Genomic DNA, 27225 nt, shown 5'->3' on the forward strand with positions numbered 1-27225 from the left:
GGCCTCCGACCCCGCCGCCAGGAAGCGACGCCACCGCCTCCTCCTCTTCCTCAGCTGGAGTTGTTTATTTTTACCGTCGTCGCCCTCTGTCGTTGCCGATCCCGGGGCGGGCCCAGCGGCGGCGGGAAAGGGGGAAAACCGATGTGGGGAGGTGGCGGGTGGGGACGCTGAAGTGCGCCGCGGGGCATCTCGGGAGTTGTAGTTCTCTGCCTCCGCTGCGGCTGCGCCTTACGGCAGGACGTGACGGTGAGGGGGAGCGACCGGGAGAGCGCGGGAGAGCGGGAGGTGAGGGGCGAACGGGGAAAAAAGGGAGAAAAGAAAGGGGAGGGTCTGCCCCAGGTGAGGGACAGTCCGGGAGGATCAGGGGCGGCGAAGGGGCTGCGCTGCCCCGGCCGTGGCGGGCGAGGGCAGCCCCAGCCCGAGCAGGGCAGGAGAAGGCCGAGGGACAGGGTGCGAACCCCCGTCAGCTGTGTGTGCAAGGGGTGATTCCTTCTGCCGGGCCCTGAGCCCTCCCGGGGCGGCTGGTTACAGGCTGAGTGCGGTGACATGAGCGATGTCTCTCCATCCCGGCAGGGCCCGGCCCCGGGAGGCCGAGCAGCAGCATGCCCTGTCCCCGCGGGAGCTGTCCTGACCTGGGATGAACCTCTCCGTGCGGCTGTGCACCAAGGGCAAGATGCTGCCGCAGCCCTGGCGCCTCTTCTCGCGGGCCGCGGAGGACTTGGCGCTGCAGAGGATCAGGAAGGTCCTGTGCGTGGCAGAGAAGAACGATGCTGCCCGAGGGATCGCTGACCTGCTCTCCAACAGCAGGATGCGGCGGGTAGGAGCACCCCACATCTTGCTGCTCCCTGGGGTGGCTTAGCTGGCTGGGGAGGGTCAGCAGCACGGCCCTGGGCTCTCAGATGGGGTCCCTGTCATGTGTGGCAGCCCCAGTGTGGTTGGCACAGCTTGGCATGGACACTTCATATTAGCACATGCCACACCTGGCACTGGTTTTGTCTCTGAACACACGAGGGTACAGGAATGGCTTTGTTCTGTGTACAAGTACTACTTGCCCAAATGCATTTGGGAGTCTCAGGTCCCTTTTCCTTGTGGTTTAAGTCCAGTGGGAACTCAGCTCCCTCTGCCCAGGCTGCTTTCTGCAAGCACTGAGCTTCCTGATCATTCCTGGATTAGCAGTGTATAACAAAGGCTTCAGGAACTGAAACCATCCATTGGCATGCATTTCCCTGTCTAAAAGTACTACTTCTGCAGCATCAGCAAATGTCAGGGTTTTACTGAAGGTCACTAAATAAAGCAAAAGAGGGCTGTGGTTTGGAGAAGAGGAAGTCAAAGATTTCTACTTTCTGCTTCTCTGGTAACGGTTTGCATAATCATTTGCTATTTCCAAACTAAGGAACTAGAAGGTGCTACTAGACCAGAATCAGAGAATTGTTAAGGTTGGAAAAGACCTCTGAGATTGAGTCCAACTCGTGACCACCACTTTGTTTCCCAGACCAGAGCACTGAGTGCCATATCCAGTTGTTCCTTGAGCACCTCCAGCAGTGGTGACTCCACCACCTCCCTGGGCAGTTCCAATGTTTGATAACCCATTCCACAAAGAAATTCTGCGTGATATCCAACCTAAACCTGCCCTGGCACAGCCACTGGGAAAAGAAACTGAGCCACTTTTGTCACTGGGAAAAGAAGCTGAGCCCCACCTGGCTCCAACCTCCTTTATTTGAATAAAAGGTGTTATTGAGAACCTGAACACTGAGAGTCCCAATCAAGAAATCGTCCTGCTTCTGTGAAAAAAGCAGCAAATACACAATCTAGAAACTTGCATGAGTCCCATTTAGGTGGGAAATAGCCTGGGGCCCTGGAGCTGGGACATCAGTTATCATTTGGAGCAGAATAGCTGTTTCTCAGGAGTTTCTATGATCACTGCTCAGCCCAAAGCTGGAAAACAAAGCAGTTCTTCATTATCCCTGGGGAGATAAGGCTGGAATCACCTTCAGGAATGGTTTGAAATTATCTTACCTTAGAAATCACTCTTTCAGCATTTCCATAACTGATACAGGAGATTTCCATCCACTTGCTACAATTCCCATTAGCTCCAGTACCTGGTTTTCCTTTGCCATTTGCCTCCTATACTCCATCCTAGTGTGGAGAAAGTGAGATGAGATGGATTTGTTTCCTGTTAAAAAAATTAATTTTAAAAAAATTTATATTTATGTTCTGTTTAAAACCAGAAACTCAGGAATTCTCCTTTTCCTTGCAGCGAGAAGGGTTTTCCAAGTTCAACAAGATCTATGAATATGACTACCAGATGTTTGGCCAGGTAAGAATTTTTTCTCAATCTGCTGCTGGACGAATGAAGTACAAATACTAATTAAGAAAAGCTTTTATTAATTAGTTACAAATTAATTACAAATACTAATTAATAAATAATAAAAAATTAATACAAATACTAATTAATAAAAGCCCCTCCCAGCCTAAACAGGAGAAAGGTGTCACTAATCGTGTAAATTGAGAACTGGAGGAAGATTTTTGGGGCTTGCTGTGGGTAGTTTTTGGTGAGTGATGGGCACTAATTTCCTTGCTCTGTCTCTTGCAGAATGTTACCATGGTGATGACATCTGTGTCAGGACATTTACTGGCTCATGATTTCATCATGCCATTTCGCAAATGGTTGGTACCTTGTGCCCCTGGTAGGAAGAGTCTGTCACCTCCTGCCCCTCACAGGAAGGCTCTGTCACCTCCTGCCCTCACCCTTGAGCCAAGTGGGACACTGCAAGCTCAAAGGCAAAGGGGCAGGGAGAGACTCTGACTCAGAGCAGGGTGATGAGTTCCAAATTTTACAGAAAATAGCTAAAATATTGTTTCAAATTCCTGTCTTCAGAGCACTGAAAAACCCTGAAGACATAATGCTGGTTAAAATACATCAAGGCAGACTCAGGGAATTAAACTGATACCAAACTGGGATGGTTTGGTGTTCTTTGTTCAGTTCTGGGAAGTGAGATGCTTTCTCTGCCTTACCTCCCTTTGTTCTCTTTTCTCTCCCTTCCAGATTTGCTGTTTTCTCTAGCTGTTTTTTCATTCTTTTGCTTTTAAATGCTTCTCAGCATTTCATGTGAACTCTCTGTTGACTAAGATGAGGCCTGTAATAAAATACATTAATTTCAGTACTTAACACCGGTTAGTGTCTTACAAATGTGTGGTTTAGTTTATGTGATGTACACACATCTTTATCCTCTTTTCCAGGCATAGCTGCAACCCTTTAGCTCTTTTTGATGCTGAAATTGAGAAGTATTGCCCTGAAAATTACGTGGATATCAAGGTACATCATGGTTAATGCTTTCCCTGAAACTGAGTTCAGAGGTTGGTTCAACAAATATCGTCCCAGACAGAAGGATGATCTTACCTTTGTCCTTAACGTCCCAATTTCTGCAGTTTAGCAGATTCCTCCTACAATTTCCTAGGACTGTATATGCTGTTCATTTGTAACACTGGAATTCTTCTCCTCATGTACAAGTAGTGCAGTGAAGGAACAGCTAAAAATAGAAATGTTTTTTTCCAACAAGGTGGAATTGGTGATTGTGTCTCAGTTTTACAGCAAAAGACATTTTTTGAAAACAGATTGTGGTACAACCCGCTCCAAGCCAAGCCTTTTAACAGAATTAGATGTAAATAAGTGACTCAATTCTTTTGAGAGCTGCCTAATCTCCTGAGACACACAATTACAAAATGTTATTGCAACAACCCATCTCCATGGATACGTGTTGCATTTTGTGTTCAGTGAGTCATTCTGAAATGAAATGACAGAGCGAACGGCCTGGAATGTTCTTCCTGTGTTGTTTTCCTCCTCTCAGAGAACCCTTGAACGAGAAATCCAGCAGTGCCAAGCCCTGGTGATCTGGACTGACTGTGATCGAGAAGGAGAGAACATCGGCTTTGAGATCATCCACGTGTGCAGAGCTGGTGTGTAGAGCATCTTTGTAGAACAGTTTGAGTTCCATTAAAGCTGTAACAACTCTTTTAGAAGAGGCAAATTCTCAGTCTTACTGTGTCTGCATTAAATGCTAACTGCAATTCTGATAAATGTGTGGCTCTGGTAGAGGAGATATCAATCCAGCTGTTGGAAAGCTGTAGTACTGAGTGACAGCACGCTCTCTCAATGAGAGCTTTTTATTAGTTGCTCCTTTCTGTTGGTGTTTGAATCTCTCTGATTTCTGTTCCGTGTGTATCTGGCAGTAAAGCCAAACCTCCAGGTTTTCCGGGCCCGATTTTCCGAGATCACACTTCATGCTGTCAGATCAGCCTGCGAGAACCTCACCCAGCCTGACCAAAAAACAAGTGATGCTGTTGATGTCAGGCAGGAGCTGGACCTCAGGATAGGTATGTAAACATCTGTACTGCCTCAACACAAGGCAGAAATACCCTCTGTAGTCTCATAAACCTGATTTTTACATCAGATACGACTAAATGACATCTTATGTTTTACTGGAAATGTGCTCTTTGAATCAGAGAATCATCAGCTCCCAAGACTGAGTCCAACCCATGACCAATCCCCTCCTTGTCAACCAGACCAGAGCATGAGTGACACATTCATTTGTTTCTTGAGCATCTCCAGGGATTGTAACTCCACCACCTCCCTGGGCACTCCATTCCAATGTTTAACAGCCCTTTCTGTGAAGAAATTCCTCCTGAAAGGAGGAAATTCTTCCTTGAAGCAAATATTAGCAGCACTGACATTCTTCTGCAACTGAGTATTAAACAGAGTGAAATTAATGCTCAGAATATTAAAAAGAACCATCTGAAGTGCTGTGATTATCATTCAACATTGTTGTATTCAGTTCTGGTGCCCATTTTGTTTCCTCAGGTGCTGCCTTCACCAGGTTCCAGACACTGAGGCTGCGGAAGATCTTCCCTGATATTTTAGCAGATCAGCTGATCAGCTACGGCAGCTGCCAGTTTCCAACACTGGGATTTGTAGTTGAACGTTTTAAAGCCATCCAGGCTTTTGTTCCTGAAGCCTTCTACAAAATTAAAGGTATGTGTGGGGAAACATAGTCTTGGGCAAAACCCATCTTCTGGGTTTTGACGTGGATAGAAAGGAAAAACATTGGTGCAATAAATGCAAAATGCTGCAGAGGTCATTTCCTCTCCCTCTGCCATGACCACTGAGCAGAACTGGAGGGTTTCCAAGTGCCTTTGTGGTATTTCCATTTTGTGGCACCTCTATCAACCAGCTCTGTTGTCCATCACAGTGACCCATGACCATGAAGATGGCAGCGTGGTCTTCAACTGGAAGAGGAACCGGCTCTTCAATCACACAGCGTGCCTGGTCCTTTACCAGATGTGTATGGAGGTAGGAAAGCTTGTAAATAGTTGCATAATCCAGATTCAGCCAAACAGTCCCTGTGTCTGTCTTGTTCAAGACTTTTAAAGAACAATTTATATAAACTCCTAAAGGAGATTTGGGGTTTGCTTACTCTGTTTAGGATCCGGTAGCGACTGTTGTTGATGTTGTGAGCAAGCCAAAGAGCAAATGGAGGCCCCTGCCCCTGGACACTGTGGTATGTTTGAACTCTGGGAAAGATTTCTCTGAAAAGAGCTTTGAACAGATGTTTTACTCACTGCTCTGAATTATCCACTAATGCTTCTGGTTTTTCTGGCTCTTCCCAATGCAGGAACTGGAAAAATTGGCTTCCCGCAAACTGAAAATAAATGCAAAGGAAACGATGACAATAGCAGAAAAACTCTATACTAAAGGGTAAGAAAGCAAGACTTGGCCTGGTAAACTTAATTCCTTTAAAAGTAAATGGCCTTTTGTCCAAAATGAGAAGCATCTTGGAGCGACTCTCAAAGTGCTCTCCTGTCTTTCTTCCTAAGGTTCATTAGTTACCCCCGAACCGAGACCAACATTTTCCCCAAGGAGCTGAACCTCTCTGCCTTGGTAGAACAGCAAACACAGGACCCAAACTGGGGAGAGTTTGCACAGAGGATTTTGGATCAGGGTGGGCCAAACCCTCGGAATGGAACCAAATCCGATCAGGCTCACCCTCCCATTCACCCCACAAAATATGCCACCAACCTGCAGGTGGGTGTAACCAGAGGGGACTGGATGGGTTGTGATGCTTGATAAATAAAGATTAAATCCTTGACATGGTCATTAGCAGAAAATCCTCACCCAAGATCCCAGTGATTCTGTGATGTCTTGTTAACCTGGGAGGACACTGACCCTTCTCCCTGTTTGATCTCAGGGCAATGAGCAGAGACTCTATGAATTCATCGTGCGCCACTTTTTGGCTTGCTGCTCTCAAGATGCCAAAGGACAGGAAACAACTGTGGAGATCAACATTGCCAACGAGCAATTCATTGCTCAAGGACTCATGATCCTGGCCCGAAATTACCTGGAAGTGTATCCTTACGACAAGTGGAGTGATAAGGTAATCCCCTTGAGTAACGTAAGTGGGAGAGGCTAAATAGCACTTCACTGCCAACTTCAGATCTCTCTGCAAAACATCTTTTGGCCATTTCTGGCCATTTCACTCAGAGCCTTTGTCCTGAGTAAATGGACCAGGAAGCAATTTCAAAGAGATTCTCCTTCCCTTCAGGTTATCCCGCTGTATCAGAAGGGATCTCGCTTTCAGCCCACCACGGTGGAGATGGTGGATGGGGAAACCAGTCCTCCCTTGCTCCTCACAGAAGCAGATCTCATTGCTCTCATGGAAAAACACGGCATTGGTCAGTATGGGTAGCGTGGCCTCTCGCTCTTGGCAGAGGGAATTCACTCCAGGGAATTCTCCAAATGTTGCTGCAGATAAGAAATCACTTAAATGTGCAGAATAAAGGGATAAAAAGGGCAAAGTCCAAACATCCTCAGGAGCCTGTAAAGCACCTCCAGTACCCAGGGAAATGGGCAATTTTGGGTCCAGGGTGTGCCACCAGCAGCTTGCTCAGTGCCAGTGGGGCGTGAGGGCAGAGCTGCTCCTCACCATGAGTTGTGTCCTTGTCCCTGGGCACAGGGGAAACCACTTCTTGGCCCCTGATTTGACTGAGATCTCTGTTTCCAGGGACTGATGCCACCCATGCCGAGCACATTGAGACAATCAAGACACGGATGTACGTGGGGCTTACAGCAGATCAGCGCTTCTTGCCTGGCCACCTGGGCATGGGGCTGGTGGAAGGTGAGGGAAGAGCCCTGACAAAGATGGCAGGGTCCTTCCCTGCTTCTTCCTTTTGCTTACCATTCTATATATTCCTTCAGGCTACGATTCCATGGGCTATGAGATGTCCAAGCCTGACCTTCGAGCTGAGCTGGAGGCTGATCTAAAACTGATCTGTGAGGGGAAGAAAGACAAATCTGTAGTGTTGCAGCAGCAGGTCCAAAAGTACAAGCAAGTCTTCATTGAAGCTGTGGCCAGAGCCAACAAGTGAGTCCTGTCTTTGTTCTCTTCCTTTTGCTCTGCTGGAAGGTGCTGGCTGCTTATCTGGCGCTCAGCCTGGGGTGGGGGATCCTGTCACACTGTTTCCCTGGAATTTGGGATCCTGTCAGGCTGTTTCCCTGGAGCTCTGCCCCCTGTGGGTAGCTATTTGCATGGGAAAGGATGACTCGCAGCCTGGCATGCTGTCAAGAGTTCCTGCCAGCTCAGGGTTTAAACCAGGATGAGCAGCTAAGATTAAATTTAAGGATGGCAACATGTACTGACCTCTGATGTTGTACCCACACCTTTCATGTTCCAGAAGTGTGGTGCTGAGTCACTGTGCTCGTGGAGAAGCTCAGAGGGGCTGTGTGGGGGGCAGCAGGCTCTGAGTCACTGCAGTACCTGATTGCTCCTTGCAGTGACACATAGGATGCTCTGCTCGTTTCTTTACAGGTTGGATCAGGCCCTGGCTCAGTATTTTGGAGAAGCTGCAGAAATTCCAGAGCAGAATGAGGTGTATCCAGCAACACCTGTTTCTGTTCGGAAGTGTCCCCAGTGCAACAGTGACATGGTCCTGAAGACCAGGAAGAATGGCGGGTTGGTGACCTTCCCTCTTGTAGCCTCCTGTGTTGCTTTGTGTTTCTCCAGGCATTTATTTACTTCCTTTGGTATAAGCTTGGAAACATTAGGCTGCAGCTTACTGACTCCACCAGCTACATGAGCTGTGTGGACTCAGCTGAACCCCTTCTCAAGCAGCTATTTGCCATGAAAAATTGCAGTTTTGACAATTTCTGATGGCTGAGAAGACACGAGAACAGATCCCTAACTGTCTTGACTTTGCCTCTTCCTCATCCAGTACCTTTGTCCCATGACAGGTTCTACCTCAGCTGCATGGGCTATCCAGCCTGTAAAACTGCAGTCTGGTTCCCTGATTTCGTGCTGGATGTGACCAGAGATGAGAGCATCTGTGATGTGTGCAAACCCCATCCAGTTCACAGGTAGGTCATACCAACTATCTGGTGTTGGCCACTTGGGCAGAGACTTCCATGGGCTAGGCTGAGCAACCATTTTCCGTTCCAGTTTTGGAAAGCTGGAGTAGCATTTGGCTTCAGGATAGAAAGAAGAAGGGTTTGGGAAATTGGCTACATATAGCAGAATCAAAATAATAAATAAAAATCCAAATCTAAATTGAGGTCTGTTGATGAGAAACTGAGAGACTTTGACTCTTTCCTCGTAGGCTGAAATTTAAATTCAAGAAAGGCAGTGTTCCACCCATGATGCCCCTGGAGTTCGTTGGCTGCATTGGAGGCTGTGATGAGATGCTGAAAGAGCTCTTGGACCTCAAGTACTTGAACAGATCATCCCAACCTGCACCATCCACCACCCAGCCAGGGCGTCACCTGCAGGCAAACCACTCGTTGAACAGAGCCGGCGGTGAGAGCAGACCAGCAAGGGGGACCTCAAACCCAGCACGGGGCCACCTGCTCTCTGTGAACTCCTCCAGGACCCCCAGGACTGCTCCTCCAGCCACTCCAGACGATGGGAACAACGCCGTGGTGTGCAACTGTGGGACCGAGGCACTGCTGCTGACCGTGCGCAAGGAGGGCCCCAACCGCGGCCGCCAGTTCTACAAGTGCAGCTCCAGCACCTGCAACTTCTTCCTCTGGGCTGATGAGCAGCCACAGGACGGAGGCACTGCAGCTCCACGCAGCTCCAGTGCTGGAAGAGCCCCAGTGGGATTCCAGCGGCCAGGAGGAGGGAGAGAGCCTTTGGGAAGCAGCAGCTCAGGTGCTGGAGGTGGCACGGTGTGCATGTGTGACCAGCCTGCCGTGACACGCACCGTGCAGAAGGATGGACCCAACAAGGGGCGGCAGTTCCACACCTGCCCCAAGCCCCGGGAGCAGCAGTGTGGCTTCTTCCAGTGGGCAGATGAGAATGTGGCACCAGGTAGGTGGCAACCCTGTGCACAAGGGCTGGAGGCTGTTCTTAAGCTGAACAAAGCAAGGAGCTGCTGGTGAGGGTGCAGTGGAGGCCACAAAGATGTCGAGGGGTCTGGAGCATCTCTCTGATGAGGAAGGACTGAGGGAGCTGGGCCTGTTTAGTCTAGAGAAGATTGAGAGGGGATCTCATTAATACAGATAAATATCTCAAAGGTGTGTGCCAAGAGGATGGTGCCAGACATTTTTTGGTGGTGCTCAGCGACAGGATGAGGAGCCATGGCTAGAAACTAAAACACAGAAAGTTTGACCTCAACATGAGGGAGAATTTCTTTACATCAAAGGTGACAGAGCTCTGTAACAGCTCACCAGGAAGGTGATGGAGTCTCCCTCTCTGGAGACATTCAAACCCACCTGGACACGTTCCTGTGTCACCTGCTCCAGGTGACTCTGCCTTGGCCATGTTGAACTGGGTGATCTCCAGAGGTCCCTTCCATCCCCAGCTATTCTGGGATTCTGTAAACTCACCACCCCTCTGATACATGGCAGCTCTTGTGCCACCTCCTACATTTAACAGATGTCAAGTTTGTCTTCAGAACATCTGTCAGCAGCTTTATAGCATTTCAAATGTGGCTCTTAACAACAAAGTCTGGCATACCTTTCCAAGTGCTGGCAGGATGTGTCCTCACAGCCCATATCCAAGCAGGATGCTTGGTTTCTGTGTGCAGTAAACTTGACCATCTGTCTGTCCATGACTTGTTGGATAAAACCCAGCACTCCTTCCAAAAGTCTGTTTGGGAATTTGTCCTCCCAAATTTTAGTGCTCAGCTTTATGAGAGCTGTCACTAAGGTGGGACAAAGTTGAAGCAGTAGCTCCACTTTTGGAGATCTTAAACCCCATTCTGGCATGCCAGAGAAACTGTGCTGGCCCGTCTGCCCTAGTTTAGGGATGCAGGGAAAGGGCAAGTCATGCTGGAGCTTTGATCAGAGATGAAACAGTGTGGAAAGATGCTGAAAACAAAACTAATGACAAAATAAGGATGCAAGAGAGAGAACTGACAAAAAGGCACATAACCAGGTACAGAGGGGGAGATATGGTCTGTGAGGGATCTTCAGCACTGACCTCCTCCTCAGACATTTTTGGGCCTAAAGGGGTAAAATCAAGTTTTCAAAACTACTTAAACCCCAAGTTCTTCTCTGGCATGTTTTGTTTCTGCTTGAGCTGTAGACCAATGCATATAAGCAGGCAGATCAGCTTCCCCTTGTGCTGTTCTCACATCTCTAATGATGCAAGACAAATGGGTAACATTTAACTGTTCAGACAAGTCTGAAGCAAATGCAGGTTCAGGAATAATCTGAGAATCCTTGATCTGCTATTCTGAATTTACCTTGTGTTTCTCACCTATTTATGTTTCCAAAAATCCTTAAATTCAAGTTGTTTATCTCTAGGCCCTTCCAGAGACGACTCTGTGAACCACTTTGGCAGCAATGAATACTCAAGAGGGTTGGGAAGCAAGGCCAAGAGACCAGGCAGTGTCTCCTCAGGATCTGCAGCCAAGAAACCACGGACCTGCAGCATTTGCCACCAGCCTGGGCACACGAGGAAAACCTGCCCTCAGAACCACTGAGCTGGGATGGACCTCTGAGAGCCTGGAAGGACCAGGGTTGTGAACTGCTGCAGGAGAAACCTCTGCAACAAGGAACTTCACTCTGGAAAGAAGTCCCTTGAGTGTTTTTTGGAAGGGCTGGTTGCAGGCTGCTCCTGCCAAGGGATGCCATGTGTTACAGCAAGGGTTCAACCAGCTTGGAAAGGTGGTTCCACTACTGGCTTTTGTTTTCAGCTGCTCTTCTGCTGAGCAGGTTGGGATAGTCTGAACATTTCAAAGAAGCAGTTGGAAGATGAGTCTGTGGGGAAAACTGTGCTGGATATTCCCCCTGCACCATCCTGGTGGTTGTCTGTGGCCTTTCCATGCAGGGAAGAGCTGGATCAGGGCCACCAGGACAGACACCAGGGCTGCCAAGCTCTGCTCAGTCCCTGGCTTTCCACAGTGTGGAATTTAAGTTCCCTTCTAAATTTATGTTACCTGAGGAATATCCCCCTTTTTTGTCACCCTTACCTGGGTTGTCCCTGCCAGGGAAGGAGGGTCAGGTGCAGAGGAGCTGGATCTGGTGCTTGCCCTGGGAGAAGCTCAGCTGCAGTGCTCAGGAAAAGCCTTCATTTTAGATGGTCCCTGAATTTGAAAGCAAGTTTTTCCTCAAACTTTGAGATGTGCTTTTGTGATGCTGCTAGCTGATGAAAATTATTTTTGTCAAACTAATAAGTTTCTTATTAAAATATTATTTAAATTTTAAATTTGGTGCAGTGACAACTTAACTCTGCCTAATTATTTCTTCCTACATAAAACAGTGAAGCTTTTACTGTAAAAGCATCCAGCCAAATCTTGCTCTTTCCACTCACTGGAACAATACAGGAGCTTTCTTGTGAGAAACTCCCCACAGTAATTTAGAAGTGAGCTACAAAAGGATAGGAAAAGTGGTTTTTATCTCACCAGCTGCATCTGCTGACCTGGGACAGACAGACAGAGCTGGCTGAGCTGAAGGGAGGCTCTGTTTTCCTGCTCTGAGTTCACACTGAACTCCCTGGGAAGCCAGGCTGCCTCTTCCCTCGCTGTTGGGGCTTCCTCTGCTCATCAAAGGAAGGGAGATCCACAGGATTCCTGTGTGCTCTGCTGCCAGGACCTCCAGTGCTGGTCAGGATCCTGCTCTGGGCACGGAGCAGTTCCTGGGCTCAGCACTGAGGGGATGGGCAGGAGGCTGGAGTACTTGGAGGGCAGCTGGAAGCAAAACCCACAGCAGCACAGGTCTGAAAGAGAGCCTTAAACTCTGCAGCAGTCCATTGCTATGAGGCCTAAATCCATGCAGAAAATCAGGAGAATTTGGGTTGCATTTCTCTGTGCCCCTCACTCCCACCATTAACAGCCGTGGCCTAAAAATACACACCCTGGGCTAAATAACAGAATTACAAGGCTTTGGAATGCAGTCACTGAGTCAAGGCATGGCAGCAGCCTGGGCAGCCACCTTGGAATGGCAACAGCAGTGGGAAGCAGCTGTGCAGGACACAAGGGAGCAGGTTAAACCTTGCTGGTGGCATCAGCCAAGCTTTAGGAGTCTAACCCTGATCAGTGCTAAATTCTACAAGCTCAGTGTCCAGACAGCTCACACACTGCAGCCAGGCACTCTGTGGGTCCAGGGCTTTTGGAAGAGGAGAAGGAAGACCTTGCAGGATGGAATCTGACCACCACCAAGCTCTCCACGCAGCAAGGGGACGCCCTGGGTGGTTCCCAGGAAGGTCACCACAGCTGAGAGGTCACTTCAGCCCTTACCACAGGAAAGGAGACAACAAAGAGAGCCGACACCAGAGAACCAGTGTGCACAGGGAAGGTTTATTCTCATCACTAACACCTGGGAAGTGGTTTGGAGGAACAAAGTAATTGTCAGACTGGGAGGAAAAGCAGGTTTTTTCCTCCCATAAACAAGATCATAGCTGTAAAGGAAACTAAACCACAACAGCTGCTCACAGTGAAGTCCACAGGATTTCTCCAGCTCCACCTACGTGCAAAACCAGCTCTTCCCATTAAATATATGAATAAATTCCTTTGCTCTGGGACTAGAGCCAGACCAAACCCTACTAGCAGCCACTCAAAGGAAAAAAAACCCAACAAAATACCCAAACAAAACATATCTTCTTAATAAAAAGCATAAACCACTTCAGTTCTTGCAAGCACTCTGCTCACAACATCATTCCTGCCCTGCTTCCCCACCCCATACTGAGGGGTTCCAGGAAAAAAGGACCTCAAGACAGCAGCAATACATGTGTGAAAAGGTGACCAGACAGACTGGGAGGGGACACAGTACCTGCAGACAGACACTGGCAGCCACCCACCCACCAGGGAAGAGACTCAGCCCTGTTGCAGCCTCCAGCTGAAACCAGGAACTTCCCCAGAGCCAGCAGCTCTTTTTCAGGACATCTTCCAGCAAAACACTGCATGGGACAAAGACCCCTTCCTCGGGGTGGCACCAACACTGTCAGAACAAAGAGGTAGAGCTGAACTCACCCCTTCTGGCGGCTGAAAGGGTTTCCAGGGAATAACCCCCAACCCCATTTGCTATGGCTGTACCATCAGTGCCCAGACAACCACCCAGGTCATCCACGGGGCTTATTTTGGATTGGCAAAATCCTGCAGGTGGGTGAGGCTCCCAAGTGCTGGCACAGTGAGACTACATGCAGTGCTGGTGACAGGACCCACCCAGTATGCTGCACCTGAGGGGTCTGCAGGACACAGCAGCAGGAAAGTGCTGCTCCCCTCCAGCTCCAGCTGGTCTCAGAGCATGAGGGGAGCCTGACAGCTGGGACAGGCAGAGGACACTGGGAACCAGAGACCAAACATGCTTCACTGGGCTCCCAGCAGACAGAACTCACCTGTGGGTACTCCAGGTGTGGGCTGCCCTCACCCTGGGTTCAGCAGAGCCTCCGAGCCAAAGGCTCTTTCTGCCAACACCCACCTCTGCTCAGGCACATTTTATTCACACAGGAAACATTTTTTTTTTTCTCATAAAGTGCAAGAACTTTGCCTCTTACTGACTAGTCAACTAGAAGCATCACAGCCCTCACAGCGGGGAGCAGCAGGCAGGGGAGCAACACCCCACGTTCAGGAGCTCCCAACACACCAGTCACTTCAGCAGGACCTCTGGCTCAGACATGGCCTTGTAGAGCACAAAGCCCATCTCATCGATTTCCTCTTCCGACAGCCCAGAGAAAAGGTTGATTTTGGGGTTGAAATAGGAAGGCAGGACCCCTTTCTCCAGGTAGGCCACCAGCTCCTCAATCACCTGCTGGAACCTGTCAGCAAGGCTTTCTTCTGCCCAGTCCGAATCAGTGTCACTGAGGTGCAGGATGACGTGGGTCACAGGGCTGCCACCCAGTTTGTGCAGGCTGGGCTGGCTCCTGCAGACGCCGTTCAGGATGCGGAGGCAGAGCTGCCGAGCCCCGGAGTCACCAGCATCCAGCTCCTTCACCCTCGAGACTTCTGCCCTGTAAAAGCTCTCAAGCCAGAGGTTTTCCACCAGTCCTTCAGGAGGAACAGCCAGAAGAACCTTGTCCTCCATTTCCACCACTGGGAAGAGGGTGATGCTCAGCTCAACCTGATCGTGTTTGACTTCCAGCTTCAGCTCCCGGGAGGCCACAACGGGGTGGATGACACAGCCCAGCAGGCTGCCAATGGCAGGCCAGTTGATGGAGGCCACCAGCAGCTTGTGGAGGGTCTCGTTGAGCACGTTGGAGGAGAGGTAGCGGCCCACGATGAACCTGTCCCAGGGGCTGCACCCACGAGGGAAATACCCCAGATCGATCCTCTTGATCATCCAGTGCTGGGGGTTCCTCACCACGGTGTCCTCCCCTGAGATGAGGCTCCAGAGACCAGCGTCAAGGACCACGGGGAGCATGAGGTGGATGTGGTCAGCTGCCAGGACCTCGAGGCCATCAAGTAGGGCTCCTCTGAGGAAGAGGCGGCCGAAGGGCAGCTCTGGGCACTTGCTGCGCAGGAAGTTCTGCAGCTGGGTGGAGATGCTCCTGGCCAACTGTGGGATGAGGGACGCTTGGATCTCGGGCACTTCCAGCTGGCTGCTGTGTGAGAGGAGCTTCTCCTGCAGCGTGAGGCAGCGCAGGGGGCTGGACTTGACCTGAGGAGCCCCCAGAGGGGCAGAGCAGCCCCTGGGATCTGTGAGAAGGGAGAAGTCACATCTCTGAGCAGATCGTCTGCAACTCTCAGCACCAGAGGGAAAGGCACGAGTTGGGTGCCTCAGCCCACCCCTCTGGATATGGCATTGACCTTGCCAAGGGCCCCATTGAGCCCACTGATGTTAACAGCACTTCTCAGCCCTGCAGAGCTCAAACCTGCCTCAAAACCCCACTGTTCCCAGCCTTGCCCCTCAATTAGAGATGGGAACCAGGCAAAGGACTCACTGCCAGGATCAGAGAATCACAGAATATCCTCATTTGGAAGGGACCCATGATGATCATCCAGTCCAACTCCTCACCCTGCACAGACACCCCCTGGCAGCCCTGGGGCTGTGCCCATTCCCCAGGGAGCCTGTTCAGTGCCCCACCACCCTCTGGGGGAAGAAGCTTTCCCTGGTATCCAGCCTAACTCTCCCCTGACACAGCTCCTGCTGTTCCCTCATGTCCTATCACTGGTCAGCAGAGAAATCAGTGCCCACCCCTCCGATTCCTCACATGGGGATCCTGCAAACCATCCTGCTCTTGGTCCATTATCTCAGGACATGCCCTGGACCGAGCTGGGCCAGTTTCCCACTTGGAAAAATGCCATCTCCGTGGGTAGGCAGACAAGGCAGCCTTTGTCTGTGGCAGCTCCCGAGTGCACCTTCCTCCAGGCAGAGCTGACCCAGAAAACGAGTGCAGCCAACGCTGCTCCAGAGGAAACAAACCCTGACAGCCCCCACCCCACTGCGCTGGCCGGGGCACCCCGGGTGTTATCGGAGGTCCTGTTTCCACAGGCATTGCCTAAAAAGGGGCTGTGGCTCGGGAGACTCCCAGGAGGGCAGGCTCAGTCGGGTCGGCTTTCCGGACACCGAGCTAAAAATAACGCGGAGCTCCCAGACTGCCGGGAGCAGCGGCACAGCCACCCGGAGCACATCAAGGTGATCCTCCTGGCTGGACACCGTGAGCCTCACCTGGCACCAGAGGCCGAGCTGGAGAGAGAAGAGGCTCGCTGAGGTCTTCCCTTCTCTGTTTCTTGGGGGTTTTTGGTGTTGTCTTGATCAATGCCAAGTCCTGCCAGCTGTCCTCCAGGCTCTTCTGCTCAGCCTTGGGATCGCCTTCGTCCCGAGGGCTGGTGGCTCGGTCAATCAGCTGGGAGGAGGGAAGGAAAATCCAAGTGGACAAGTTTTTATCTTTGTCTCCCATGAATTATGGGTGACAACAGCCCCTCAGGAGCACACACATGGGGGCACAGCCCTATGCAAGGCATCTGCTCGGAAAACCACACAGTTTGGGGAGCCACAAAGGTGCACATCATCATCCTGTGGGTTTTGCATGGAAAACAGATGCCCAAACACAACTTAAGTCCCATGTGCCTTTTGGGATGGGATACGGTATCCCGAATGCTCCAGGCAAACAGCACATGGAGCTATACATGGTGGGAGAGGGCAGCTCCATGTCCATGGCACTGCTGCCTGAACCAGTGGCATTTGTGCCAACATGCAAAGAATAGTTCAGGAGCAGACATCGAGGTTTGTGGCACATCTTACCCCACCACACTAGGGACAACCCAGCTTTCTTGGACATCTTCCCGTGCTCTGATCCCCGCCCCAGCCTTACCCTCTTGACGGCCAGCGTGGCGATAGCCAGCACGGCCGCGCCGCTGACGCCCAGCACCAGCCTGGCATTGGCCAACAGCACGTCGAACACGCTGCCCAGCCCGTCGATGACACTGCCCAGCCCGCCGTTCTCCGTCCGCCTGCCCCGCTGCTGCCAAAACGCCGCCATGGTCGCCCTGCGGAGAACAGGAGTGTCACCCCTGGCTAGGGGACCTTCTCTCCGGGACAGGCGCAGCCCGCAGGGAGGGAGGGTTGGGGAACAAGGGGTTCCGCTGCCCGCTTCCCCCCACCTGCGGGGCACAGGCTCCCGCCGCCGCCGCCGGGACGCCTGGGTACGGCGAGGGAGCAAGGGTCACCCGGGGAAGCGACACCCCGGGGGAGGAAGAGGCATTCCAGGGAAGGCAGGCACACCCCAGAGAACGGGTAGCCCCGGGAAGGGACATCCCAGGAAAGGAATGGACATCCCGGAGAAGGAATGGACACGCCGGGGAAGGGTCACCCGCTCCTCACCCGGCCCTGCCGCAAAGCCTCGCGGGGCACCGGCAGCGCTGGGGCGGTACCGCGGCCCGCGCCCCCGGGAGGGGAGCCCCCCCGCCGCACAGAGCGAGGGGAGGCGCCGGGCCGCGGCACCGGAACCGGGACTGGAACCGGGACTGGAACCGAGACTGGAACCGAGACCGGCGCTCCCCCCTCCCCCCGCCCCCACTCACCGCGCGCCCCCGGCGCGGCCCCAGCCAATGGGGGCGCGGCCCGGCGAGGCCCCGCCCACCCGCGCGCGGAAGTAGCGCCCGGCCCCGCCCAGCCCCCTGTGCGTCACGGCCGGGGCGGGGCAGGGGGCGGGGCAGCAGAGGGGCGGGGCCTGGCGGGGCGCGGTGCAGCCGCAGGGTCCTCCCGCCCTTCCGCCATGGCGGCCACCGGCGTCCTGCCCTTCGTCCGCGGCGTCGATCTCAGCGGCAACGACTTCAAGGTGCGGGGGAGCGGGAGCGGGGGACGGCCCGGCCCCCAGGGTCCCGGCGGGCCCGGGCTCCGCGGGGTTGTCAGGCCTGGCTCGGCCCCCGGGGCGGGGGAATCCCGGCCCCGGCCCCGCCCGGGGTGGGTGACCTGGGGCAGTCCGGGTCCCGACCCCGTGGGCACTGCGGGGTCACGATCCCTGACCCCCACCGAGCCGCTATGGCTGGGCAGCCCGGCCTCCAGCCCAGGGGGTCCCCGAGAGACAGGTGATCCCCGAGCCTCCTGCTCCCATTCCCGTAGGACCGGGCAATCCCAGCTTCCGAGCTCGTAGGACTGGGGAATCCCGGTCCCTCATCTCCCGATCCCACAGACCTAGGTAATCCCGGCCCCCTCCAGGTGCCAGTCCTGGGTGGGACCTTCTCCAGGGTGATACCAGCCCCCCACTTCCCACTACCAGAGGATTATGTGATCCCAGCTCCCAGTCCTATAGTACTGGGCAATCCCAGTCCCACAGCTCCCAATTCCATAAGAATTGGACGATCCCAGTTCCCAATCCCATAGGACTGGGTCTCCACGGCCTCCCACTCCCAATCCCCTAGGAATGATCAATCCCAGTCCCCAGCTCCCAGTCCCATGGGACTGGTCAATCCCAAACCTCCCTGACCACAGAGCATCAGTCAGACTGAGATCCCCAGACCCTCATCCCACGGGCAGGTGGTTTTCTCACCCTCCTCCTCCTCTCCAGGGTGGATATTTCCCGGAGCATGTGAAGGCGATGACCAGCCTGCGCTGGCTGAAGCTGAACCGCACAGGGCTCTGTTACCTGCCCGAGGAGCTCGCTGCCCTCCAGAAGCTGGTGAGCTCCACGTTTTGGGAGGGAATGGGGCTCCCCTGTCCAGCTGAGGCCATGGCATCCAATGGGAGTCTGCTCCCTGCCAGCCTCATGGCTCAGCAGTGGGTGCTCTGGTGTCTAATAATAGCACTGAGCTACAATGTGTAGTTGAAATTGGATGCAGGAGCTGTCATGAGTGGGGTTGAGATGGACTTGGACTCAGCTTCACCTTGTTTTCCTAGAAAACCAGATAAAAACCATGCTTAGATCCTCTGCCCTATAGCAGAATGGAAGTGGGATGGTTACAATGGAGAGGATCAAGGTTTTTGGGGCTTTTTTTCCATCTCCTTTGCCAAAGTACATAAAGAGCAGCTGCAGGAGGGGCTGGCAGCTGCCTGACTTTGTTTTTTGGGCAGCTCTTCCAGGCTGTTGGTGGAGTCGTGGCTCAGCTTGGCTTTGATGGTGCCCACAGCACACCAGGGACCTCATCCTGTCAGTGTCAGACAAACTCAGTGCTTTAAATGCTGCCAGAAGTCTCTGTCCCATGCCAGGTGCAGGGAATCCCTCCATGCTGCTTGGAGCTGTGCTCCCACCAGGTGCTCGTGGGCCACAGCAAGACTTAAATCCTGGCATCCCGCCCACAGCCTGCCGATTCCTTGTTTTCCTGAGCAGGCAACAGCCGGGGCTGGTGATGCTCAGAGGAAAACATTTCCCCAGGGAAATTCCTCCTACCCTACCAGTCTGCCTGCTTTCAGATCACCCAGTGAGAGGCGTTTCCAAGGACTGGGATCTGTTTGTGCAGGGACTGTGTGGGACTGCCACGGGCCAGCTCAGGGGCATCCCAGAGCACCCCAAACCCTACTGCAGGGCTGAGGAGTCCAGCCAGGGCTACCACAGGGAATGAGGGATGTGGAGACAGCACAGCCACGCTGGGCAAACTGAGCAGTTTGAGGCTGGGAGTGTCCCAGCAGCCTTGTGTGTGACAGGGCTTAGCATGTCCCCAACTGTCCACATCAGTGTGGGGGCCCAGCCATTGCCCTGCACGGCCCTAGCTCCTCTCTCTGCTCACTGGGGCTTGTCTGGGGCTTCCCTGCAGGAACACCTCTCCGTGAGTCACAATAGCCTCACCACGCTCCATGGAGAGCTCTCCGGCCTGCCCTGCCTCCGGGTGAGTGTCCCCCTCCTGCCTCAGGCACCTCTGGGGTCTGAGGGCACACAAGGATCATACCTGGCCACCCTGGGGGCTCCACAGGTGGCTGCATTCTTCCTCTCTCCCCTTCCCAGGCGATCGTGGCTCGTGCAAACAGCCTGAAGAACTCGGGAGTCCCTGATGACATCTTCCAGCTGGATGATCTCTCAGTGCTGGTAGGTGCAGAGTCTCCTTGGCTGATGTGGGAGCTGGCTTTGACCCCTGGATCCCATTCCTGCACCTCAGTGGCTCCTTTTGCTCCTTGGGAACACCAGTTCCAAGCCCATGCCTGAACTCCAGGGAAGCTTCTCTCAGCAGGATGACCCTTTGGCAATGCCTCCTTTAAAGGCTGATGCCATGGCTGTGTGCTGGTCCAGCTCCATCTGTGCCCCTGGAGACACCCCTGGGTCCTCGGGTTTGGGTGTGGTGGCTGAGTGTGAGGCAGGGGGTGACACCTGCTTTGTGCTCCCATTTTCCCAGGACCTGAGCTACAACCAGCTCACAGAGTGTCCCCGGGAGCTGGAGAATGCCAAGAACATGCTGGTCCTCAACCTTGGCCACAACAGGTGGGTGCAGGCCAGGGTGACCATCTCCCCATCCTGGCTGTGGCCACCTCTGTCTGTCACCGCACCTCGCTCTGGGTCCTGCTTTCTGCCCCTCCTCGAAGGAGACCCAGGGCTGGTGCAGGTTCCAGGCAATCCTGAACATCCCCCTATCCCTGCAGCATTGACAACATCCCCAACCAGCTTTTCATCAACCTGACGGATCTGCTCTACCTGGACCTGAGCGACAACAAGCTGGAGAGTCTCCCACCGCAGATGAGGCGCCTGGTCCACCTGCAGACCCTCATCCTCAACAACAACCCCCTCCTGCACGCACAACTCCGGTATGGCTGCACTTCCCAGGCTGGATCCCAGTGAGCCAGGGCTGGGATGATGCCTGCTGCACCCTGACACTCTCTCTGCCCTGTGGCTCTCCATGCCTGCAGGCAGCTCCCGGCGATGACAGCCCTGCAGACCCTGCACCTGCGGAACACCCAGCGCACACAGAGCAATCTGCCCACCAGCCTCGAGGGCCTGGTGAACCTGGCAGGTAGGGCTGGGGCACCCAGCCCCATGGAGCCCTCCAGGGGCTCTCCCAGCTGGTGGTATCACCGTGTTTTTTCTTCCCCCAGATGTGGACCTGTCCTGCAATGACCTCAGCCGTGTCCCCGAGTGTCTCTACACCCTGGGCAGCCTGCGGCGCCTCAACCTCAGCAGCAACCAGATCACAGAGCTGTCCCTCTGCATCGACCAGTGGACCCAGCTGGAGACCCTCAACCTGTCCCGCAACCAGCTCACCTCCTTACCTGTATGTCCCTGCCCATATGCAATCCCTGCCGGTGTTTCCATGGTTTTCTCTCACCCCTCCATCTCTCTCTTCCCCAGTCGGCCATCTGTAAGCTGACCAAGCTGAAGAAGATGTACCTGAACTCCAACAAGCTGGACTTTGATGGGATCCCCTCGGGCATTGGCAAGCTCACCAACCTTGAGGAGTTCATGGCAGCCAACAACAACCTGGAGCTCATTCCCGAGAGCCTGTGCAGGTAAGGAGCACAGGATCAGATCTGTTCTGTCCCCAAGAGCAAACACAGAGGTTGTGTGGTCACAGGTCACCCTGGGCTGGCCCATCACCAGCATCACTGTCCCACAGGTGCTCCAAGCTGAGAAAGCTGGTGCTGAACAAGAACCGCCTGGTGACGCTGCCGGAGGCCATTCACTTCCTGACAGATGTGGAGGTGAGCACCCAGCATCTCTGCCCTGGGCTGGCTCCACCACAGCCCCAATGCCTCCCTGGGATCCCAGGGCTGTAGGGTGGGGTGGATGAGGTGAGGCCAGGGGGCTCAGAGCAAATACCTGCAGCCTGGCACGTGGTTCAGCCCAGGCAGGTCAGGGATTTGGGGCTCCCTCCACATCCTCTCATCTCACTGAAGCCTGGAGGTCTCCATCCCATGCCACATCCTCGCTGTCCCTGTGAGTGTGTGCTTCACTGAGGTGTCTGTGCCCTCCTTGGCAGATCCTGGATGTGCGCGAGAACCCCAACCTGGTGATGCCCCCCAAGCCGGCGGATCGCTCCTCGGAGTGGTACAACATCGACTTCTCCCTGCAGAACCAGCTCCGCCTGGCCGGAGCCTCCCCTGCCACCGTCGCAGCCGCCGCTGCAGGTACGTGTGTAGGGATGGGGGACACAGCCCCTGCCTGGCAACAGCCCTGGGAGAGGCTGGGGAATGAGCAGTGCTCCGTAGGGTGCCCCACAGGCATCGTGGCTGCCTCTCACCCTGTCCCCATGTCCCCAGGGAGCAGCACCAAGGACCCGCTGGCCCGCAAGATGCGGCTCCGGCGCCGCAAGGACTCTGCCCAGGATGACCAGGCCAAGCAGGTGCTGAAGGGGATGTCAGATGTGGCCCAGGAGAAGAATAAGAAGATAGAGGTAAGGGTCTGGGCTGGGAGAGGGGCCTCCAGGCCCCAGCATCACAGTGCCCTTGTCCTACCCTGGGTGCCAGCAGGGATCCCATTGTCCCCAACCTGACCTGTTCCTGTACCACAGGAGAGTGGGGAGGCAAAGGCACCAGACATGAAGACACGGCGCTGGGACCAGGGCCTGGAGAAGCCACAGCTGGACTACTCAGAGTTCTTCAGTGAGGATGTGGGGCAGCTGCCTGGCATCTGCGTCTGGCAGATTGAGAACTTCGTGCCCACGCTGGTGGACGAGGCTTTCCACGGCAAGTTCTACGAGGCTGACTGCTACATCGTGCTCAAGGTACCTGGGGAGGACCAAGGCTCCCCCACATCCCCTGCCCGGAGCTGCAGCCATCCCATCTCACACCCTGTCCTCCCCAGACCTTCCTGGATGAGAATGGTTCCCTCAACTGGGAGATCTACTACTGGATCGGGCAGGAGGCCACTCTGGACAAGAAGGCCTGTTCTGCCATCCACGCCGTCAACCTCCGCAACTACCTGGGGGCCGAGTGCCGCAGCATCCGGGAGGAGATGGGGGATGAAAGTGAGGAGTTCCTCCAGGTGAGGCCAACCCCCAGCAACCCTGGAGCCCCCAGCCCCTGTTCTTCCCCACCTCACCCATTCCCTGCCCCCAGGTCTTTGACAATGACATCTCCTACATCGAGGGTGGCACAGCCAGCGGTTTCTTCACCGTCGAGGACACGCAATATGTCACCAGGTACTGCTGAGGAGAGCAGCTTGGGGGGATGTGTGGGGCAGGCAGTGCCCATGTCACACTGTGGCTGTCCCTTCCCCAGGCTGTACCGTGTTTATGGGAAGAAGAACGTCAAGCTGGAGCCAGTGGCACTGAAAGGGACATCACTGGACCCTCGGTGAGTGGCCAGGGGACACAGGGTCCCTGCAGAAGATTCAGCAGGGTCCACCTGAGACATTATAGCTGCAACTCTGTTGTGAAAATGGGCTATTCCAGCACCTTCCCACAAGAATGTGGGTTCAAGCCCCACTTGGTACTCTGCAGGGATCCCAAAGACTGGGAGGATGCTTGGCACACCCCATTCTCTCCTGACTTCTCTCACCTGTCTCCACCAGGTTTGTTTTCCTCCTGGACCATGGTCTCGAGCTCCTGGTGTGGCGCGGGAGCCAGGCCACGCTGAGCAGCACCACCAAGGCCAGGTAGGGCTGGTGGGGGTGCCGGGGGTGTGGGGAGCCCACCTGCCATCTCACCTGCTCCCACTGCAGGCTCTTCGCCGAGAAGATCAACAAGAACGAGCGGAAGGGCAAGGCTGAGATCACACTGCTCACCCAGGGCCAGGAGACCCCCGAATTCTGGGAGGTGCTGGGGGGGCAGCCCGAGGAGATCCGGCCCTGTGTCCCTGATGACTTCCAGCCCCACAAGCCCAAGCTGTACAAGGTGAGGAGCTGCAGCCACAGGGCCACCAGCAGTGCTGGGGTCCCACAGCCCCCGCTCACCTCCGTCCCTGTCCCCTTGGCAGGTTGGCCTCGGTCTGGGCTACCTGGAGCTGCCCCAGATCAACTACAAGCTCTCCGTGGAGCACAAGAAGAGGCTGAAGGCTGATCTGATGCCAGAGATGCGCCTGGTAGGATGGGGCGGGGAGGTTCTCCCAGTCTGACCAGTGAGACTGGTTTTGTGCCCCTTCTGCCTCCAGCCGTGCCCTGGGAGAGGGAGGTTCAGCCAGCAGCGCCTGGCTAGGGATGCTCTGCTCTGTCGGGAGCAGGAAGGGTGTTTCCCAGCTGGGAATGCCTGCAGGTGCCTGACCCCCTCTTCCTCATGGTGCCTTCAGCTGCAGAGCCTGCTGGACACCAAGAGCGTGTACATCCTGGACTGCTGGTCTGATGTCTTCATCTGGATCGGGAGGAAGTCATCGCGGCTGGTGCGGGCGGCGGCGCTGAAGCTGAGCCAGGAGCTGTGCACCATGCTGCACCGGCCCAAGCACGCCATGGTCACCAGGAACCTGGAGGGCACCGAGTGCCAGGTGGGGCATGGACCCTCAGATAGGTGCTGGGTGCCTGGGAGGGAGCTGTGGCTGAGGGTGTTACCTGCTCCCCAGTTTACACCTTGAACACCTGGAGGTGTTCAGGGAATGACTGGACATGGCACTTGGTGCTCTGGTCGACGAGATGGGGAACAGACACAGGTTGGACTTGACGACCTTGGAGGTCTTTTCCAGCCTTAATGATGCTGTGATGTAGGTGTTCAAGTCCAAGTTCAAGAACTGGGATGATGTCCTGCGCGTGGATTACACCCGAAACGCCGAGACAGTGCTGCAGGACGGTGGCCTGGCCGGCAAGGTCCGCAAGGACGCCGAGAAAAAGGACCAGATGAAGGCTGACCTCACGGCACTCTTCCTGCCCCGCCAGCCCCCCATGCCCCTCAGTGAGGTAGGGCTGGGCACCCCTATGAATCCCCCATGGTGTGGGGCTGGGTGCTGATGGAGGGGCTGAGGGGCTGATGGAGCATGTGGGGCCACAGGCAGAGCAGCTGATGGAGGAGTGGAACGAGGACCTGGATGGCATGGAGGGCTTCGTGCTGGAGAGCAAGAAATTCACTCGCCTGCCCGAGGAGGAGTTTGGCCACTTCCACACCCACGACTGCTACGTCTTCCTGTGCAGGTGACACCTGGCTTGTCCCCTCTCAGGTGCTGCTGGACCACCTTGTCCCCAGTCTTCTGCCCAGGCCTGTTCCATCCCTCACATCACTCTGTTCCTGCCCTCAGGTACTGGGTGCCAGTGGAATATGAGGAGGATGAAGAGAAAAAGAAGAAGGGTGAAGGCAAAGGGGAAGAGGAGGGTGAGGAAGAAGAGGAGGAGAAGCAGCCTGAGGAAGACTCCCAGTGCATAGTCTACTTCTGGCAGGGCCGGGAGGCCTCCAATATGGGCTGGCTCACCTTCACCTTCAGCCTCCAGAAGAAGTTTGAGAGTCATTTCCGCGGCAAGCTGGAGGTGACAGTTTGGGGGTGACACAGGGGTGCCCCAGCTTTGCCTCTCTCCTCCTTCTTCCCCTCTCTGCCCCTCAGGCTGAGGGCAGGGGACAGCAGGGAGCTGGCAGGGCTGGCAGGGGGTGCAGCTGGGGCTCGGGGCTGTGCTTGGGAGGTCCCCATGGCCCTGGTGACACCCACCCCTGTGCAGGTGGTGCGCATGACCCAGCAGCAGGAGAACCCCAAGTTCCTGTCACACTTCAAGAGGAGGTTTGTGATCCACCGGGGCAAGCGGAAGGACCGGGTGAGCACGCCCCAGCCCAGCCTGTACCACATCCGCACCAACGGCGGGGCTCTCTGCACCAGGTCAGTGCCCCAGGGCCACGCAGCCCCCACGGGGGCCAAATCAAGGTGGGATACCTGCTGGTGGGCACATCTGCTGGGTCTGCCACTGATGTGTGCCTTGGGCGCTCCGTCTCCAGGTGTATCCAGATCAACACAGATGCTGCTCTGCTCAACTCCGAGTTTTGCTTCATCCTCAAGGTACTGCTTGTGGCTGAGCATCCTCAGGGCTGCCTGGGTGCCCTCCTGCCACCCTGGGCAGCCCTGACTCCATGTTTTCTCAGGTGCCCTTTGAGAGCACAGACAACCAGGGCATTGTCTACACCTGGGTGGGCCGGGCGGCTGACCCTGATGAGGCCAAGCTGGCTGAGGACATCATGAACCACATGTTCGATGACTCCTACAGCAAGCAGGTGAGTGGGGCTCAGTACCTCCTTACCTGGGTGACAGTGACCACCCAGGCCATGCTCAGCCCTGTTCCTGCCCTCACAGGTCATCAACGAGGGAGAAGAGCCTGAAAACTTCTTCTGGGTGGGCATTGGGGGCCAGAAGCCCTATGATGAAGATGCCGACTACATGAAGCACTCACGGCTCTTCAGGTGGGCACTGGCCTGGAGGGAGATGCTCCAGTCTCTGCTGGTTCCCTTCCTCCCACAGAGCCTATCCCCCTTGGGAATCCACCAGCCAAAACGGTTTCTGTGTCACGTCCTTTCCTTCTGCTCAAGCTGAGTCCTAAGAAACTCATGCCTGATGCTGTCTCTGTCTATCTCTCCCTGCAGATGCTCCAATGAGAAAGGTTATTTCTCCGTGTCAGAAAAGTGCTCAGATTTCTGCCAGGATGACCTGGCTGATGATGACATCATGCTGCTGGACAACGGGCGGGAGGTGAGCTGGGGGCAGGAGGCTGTCCTGGGTCCAGATCTTCCAGGGGCTTTGTGGGCTGAGCCTGGTTCCTTATCCTTCCCACAGGTCTACATGTGGGTGGGCACACAGACCAGCCAGGTGGAGATCAAGCTCAGCCTCAAGGCTTGCCAGGTAAGACCCCCCTCCATCCTGGGACTCTGTGGGGAGGATTTGGGCACTTCCATCGTCCCTCGGGGCCCTGATCTGGGTGGTGCAGAGCTCTGAGCTGGGGAACACCAGCCCTGGAGGTGGGCAAGGGCCAGGACTGGCACGGCTGTGCTCTACCCTAGGTCTACATCCAGCACATGCGCTCCAAGGACCCCACGCATCCCCGCAAGCTCCGGCTGGTGCGGAAAGGCAACGAGCCCTGGCCCTTCACCCGCTGCTTCCACGCCTGGAGTGTGTTCCGCAAGCCGCCCACCTAAGGGCTGGGGGCACCCGGTGCTCCGGCCACAGCCCCCCTGGCACGGCTGGACCCTGGCACCCCACGCTGCCGCCAACGCCCAGCCAGGCTCGGCTTGGAGCTGCACGCCCCCGAGCCGGGGCCCAGCTCAGCCCCTTCCCTTCCTGGGGGGCACACGGGGCAGTGTGGGCCACGTCATGCCCTGCTTGGGGATGCTGCTGCCCCAAACCAGTGCCGAGCTCCCCCCGCGACTGGGGGACAGGAGTGATTCCCAGTTCGGGTGGGAGGATGCTTTGCTAAGGAGAACTGGGGCGAGTGAGGGGCTCTCAGCCCCAGGCCTTACAGCTGGTCCCTGCTGTGCTGGGGGATGGACCCCCAGCAGGGATCAGCCCAGCTGGATCATATCAATAAAGGCTGCAATTCTCACCTCGAC

At 54.9% G+C, this 27225-nt stretch overlaps 3 protein-coding genes and 1 long non-coding RNA gene across 6 annotated transcripts; 2 read left to right on the forward strand and 2 right to left on the reverse strand.

Moving 5' to 3' along the window:
• The first annotated feature begins 137 nt into the window (after positions 1-137).
• TOP3A (DNA topoisomerase III alpha) lies at positions 138-11696 on the forward strand. 2 transcript variants are annotated; one of them, XM_085074403.1, is made up of 20 exons: positions 138-246; positions 574-817; positions 2258-2317; positions 2594-2667; positions 3241-3316; positions 3849-3957; positions 4231-4374; positions 4859-5029; positions 5247-5347; positions 5481-5555; positions 5670-5752; positions 5872-6079; positions 6243-6428; positions 6597-6726; positions 7056-7169; positions 7250-7415; positions 7860-8003; positions 8282-8404; positions 8644-9353; positions 10793-11696. In XM_085074403.1, the coding sequence occupies exons 2-20, from the start codon at positions 638-640 to the stop codon at positions 10969-10971; spliced, it is 3033 nt and encodes a 1010-aa protein (XP_084930529.1). In that variant the 5' UTR covers positions 138-246; positions 574-637; the 3' UTR covers positions 10972-11696. The 2 variants fall into 2 exon arrangements, with proteins under 2 accessions (XP_084930529.1, XP_084930528.1); XM_085074402.1 differs by having other exon boundaries at positions 226-285.
• On the reverse strand, positions 3021-3626 carry LOC146430614 (uncharacterized). The gene is made up of 2 exons (XR_014855055.1): positions 3401-3626; positions 3021-3137 (listed from the first exon to the last, which is right to left on the reverse strand). It is a non-coding gene; the product is annotated as an uncharacterized LOC146430614 (long non-coding RNA).
• A 1071-nt stretch (positions 11697-12767) lies between the features above and the next one.
• Positions 12768-17550, reverse strand: MIEF2 (mitochondrial elongation factor 2). Of its 2 annotated transcripts, none has more exons than XM_085074408.1 (4): positions 17449-17550; positions 16740-16914; positions 16094-16271; positions 12768-15120 (listed from the first exon to the last, which is right to left on the reverse strand). In XM_085074408.1, exons 2-4 carry the CDS (start codon positions 16905-16907, stop codon positions 14075-14077), a joined length of 1392 nt encoding a protein of 463 aa, XP_084930534.1. In that variant the 5' UTR covers positions 16908-16914; positions 17449-17550; the 3' UTR covers positions 12768-14074. The 2 variants fall into 2 exon arrangements, with proteins under 2 accessions (XP_084930534.1, XP_084930533.1); XM_085074407.1 differs by lacking the exon at positions 17449-17550 and adding an exon at positions 17249-17427.
• An 8-nt stretch (positions 17551-17558) lies between these two features.
• FLII (FLII actin remodeling protein) lies at positions 17559-27224 on the forward strand. The gene is made up of 30 exons (XM_085074399.1): positions 17559-17705; positions 18435-18545; positions 19618-19689; positions 19806-19886; positions 20191-20276; positions 20435-20596; positions 20699-20802; positions 20885-21060; positions 21138-21295; positions 21403-21487; positions 21766-21913; positions 22046-22179; positions 22297-22509; positions 22590-22769; positions 22844-22926; positions 23006-23080; positions 23298-23381; positions 23448-23619; positions 23702-23806; positions 24011-24202; positions 24420-24608; positions 24700-24839; positions 24944-25169; positions 25356-25510; positions 25627-25687; positions 25771-25899; positions 25979-26085; positions 26266-26371; positions 26456-26521; positions 26680-27224. Exons 1-30 carry the CDS (start codon positions 17643-17645, stop codon positions 26812-26814), a joined length of 3798 nt encoding a protein of 1265 aa, XP_084930525.1. The 5' UTR covers positions 17559-17642; the 3' UTR covers positions 26815-27224.
• The last annotated feature ends 1 nt before the right edge of the window (position 27225 follows it).

Source organism: Lichenostomus cassidix, chromosome 14 (assembly GCF_008360975.1).
Source record: "Lichenostomus cassidix isolate B80296 chromosome 14, HeHo_3.0, whole genome shotgun sequence".
In the NCBI taxonomy this organism is placed as follows: domain Eukaryota; kingdom Metazoa; phylum Chordata; class Aves; order Passeriformes; family Meliphagidae; genus Lichenostomus; species Lichenostomus cassidix.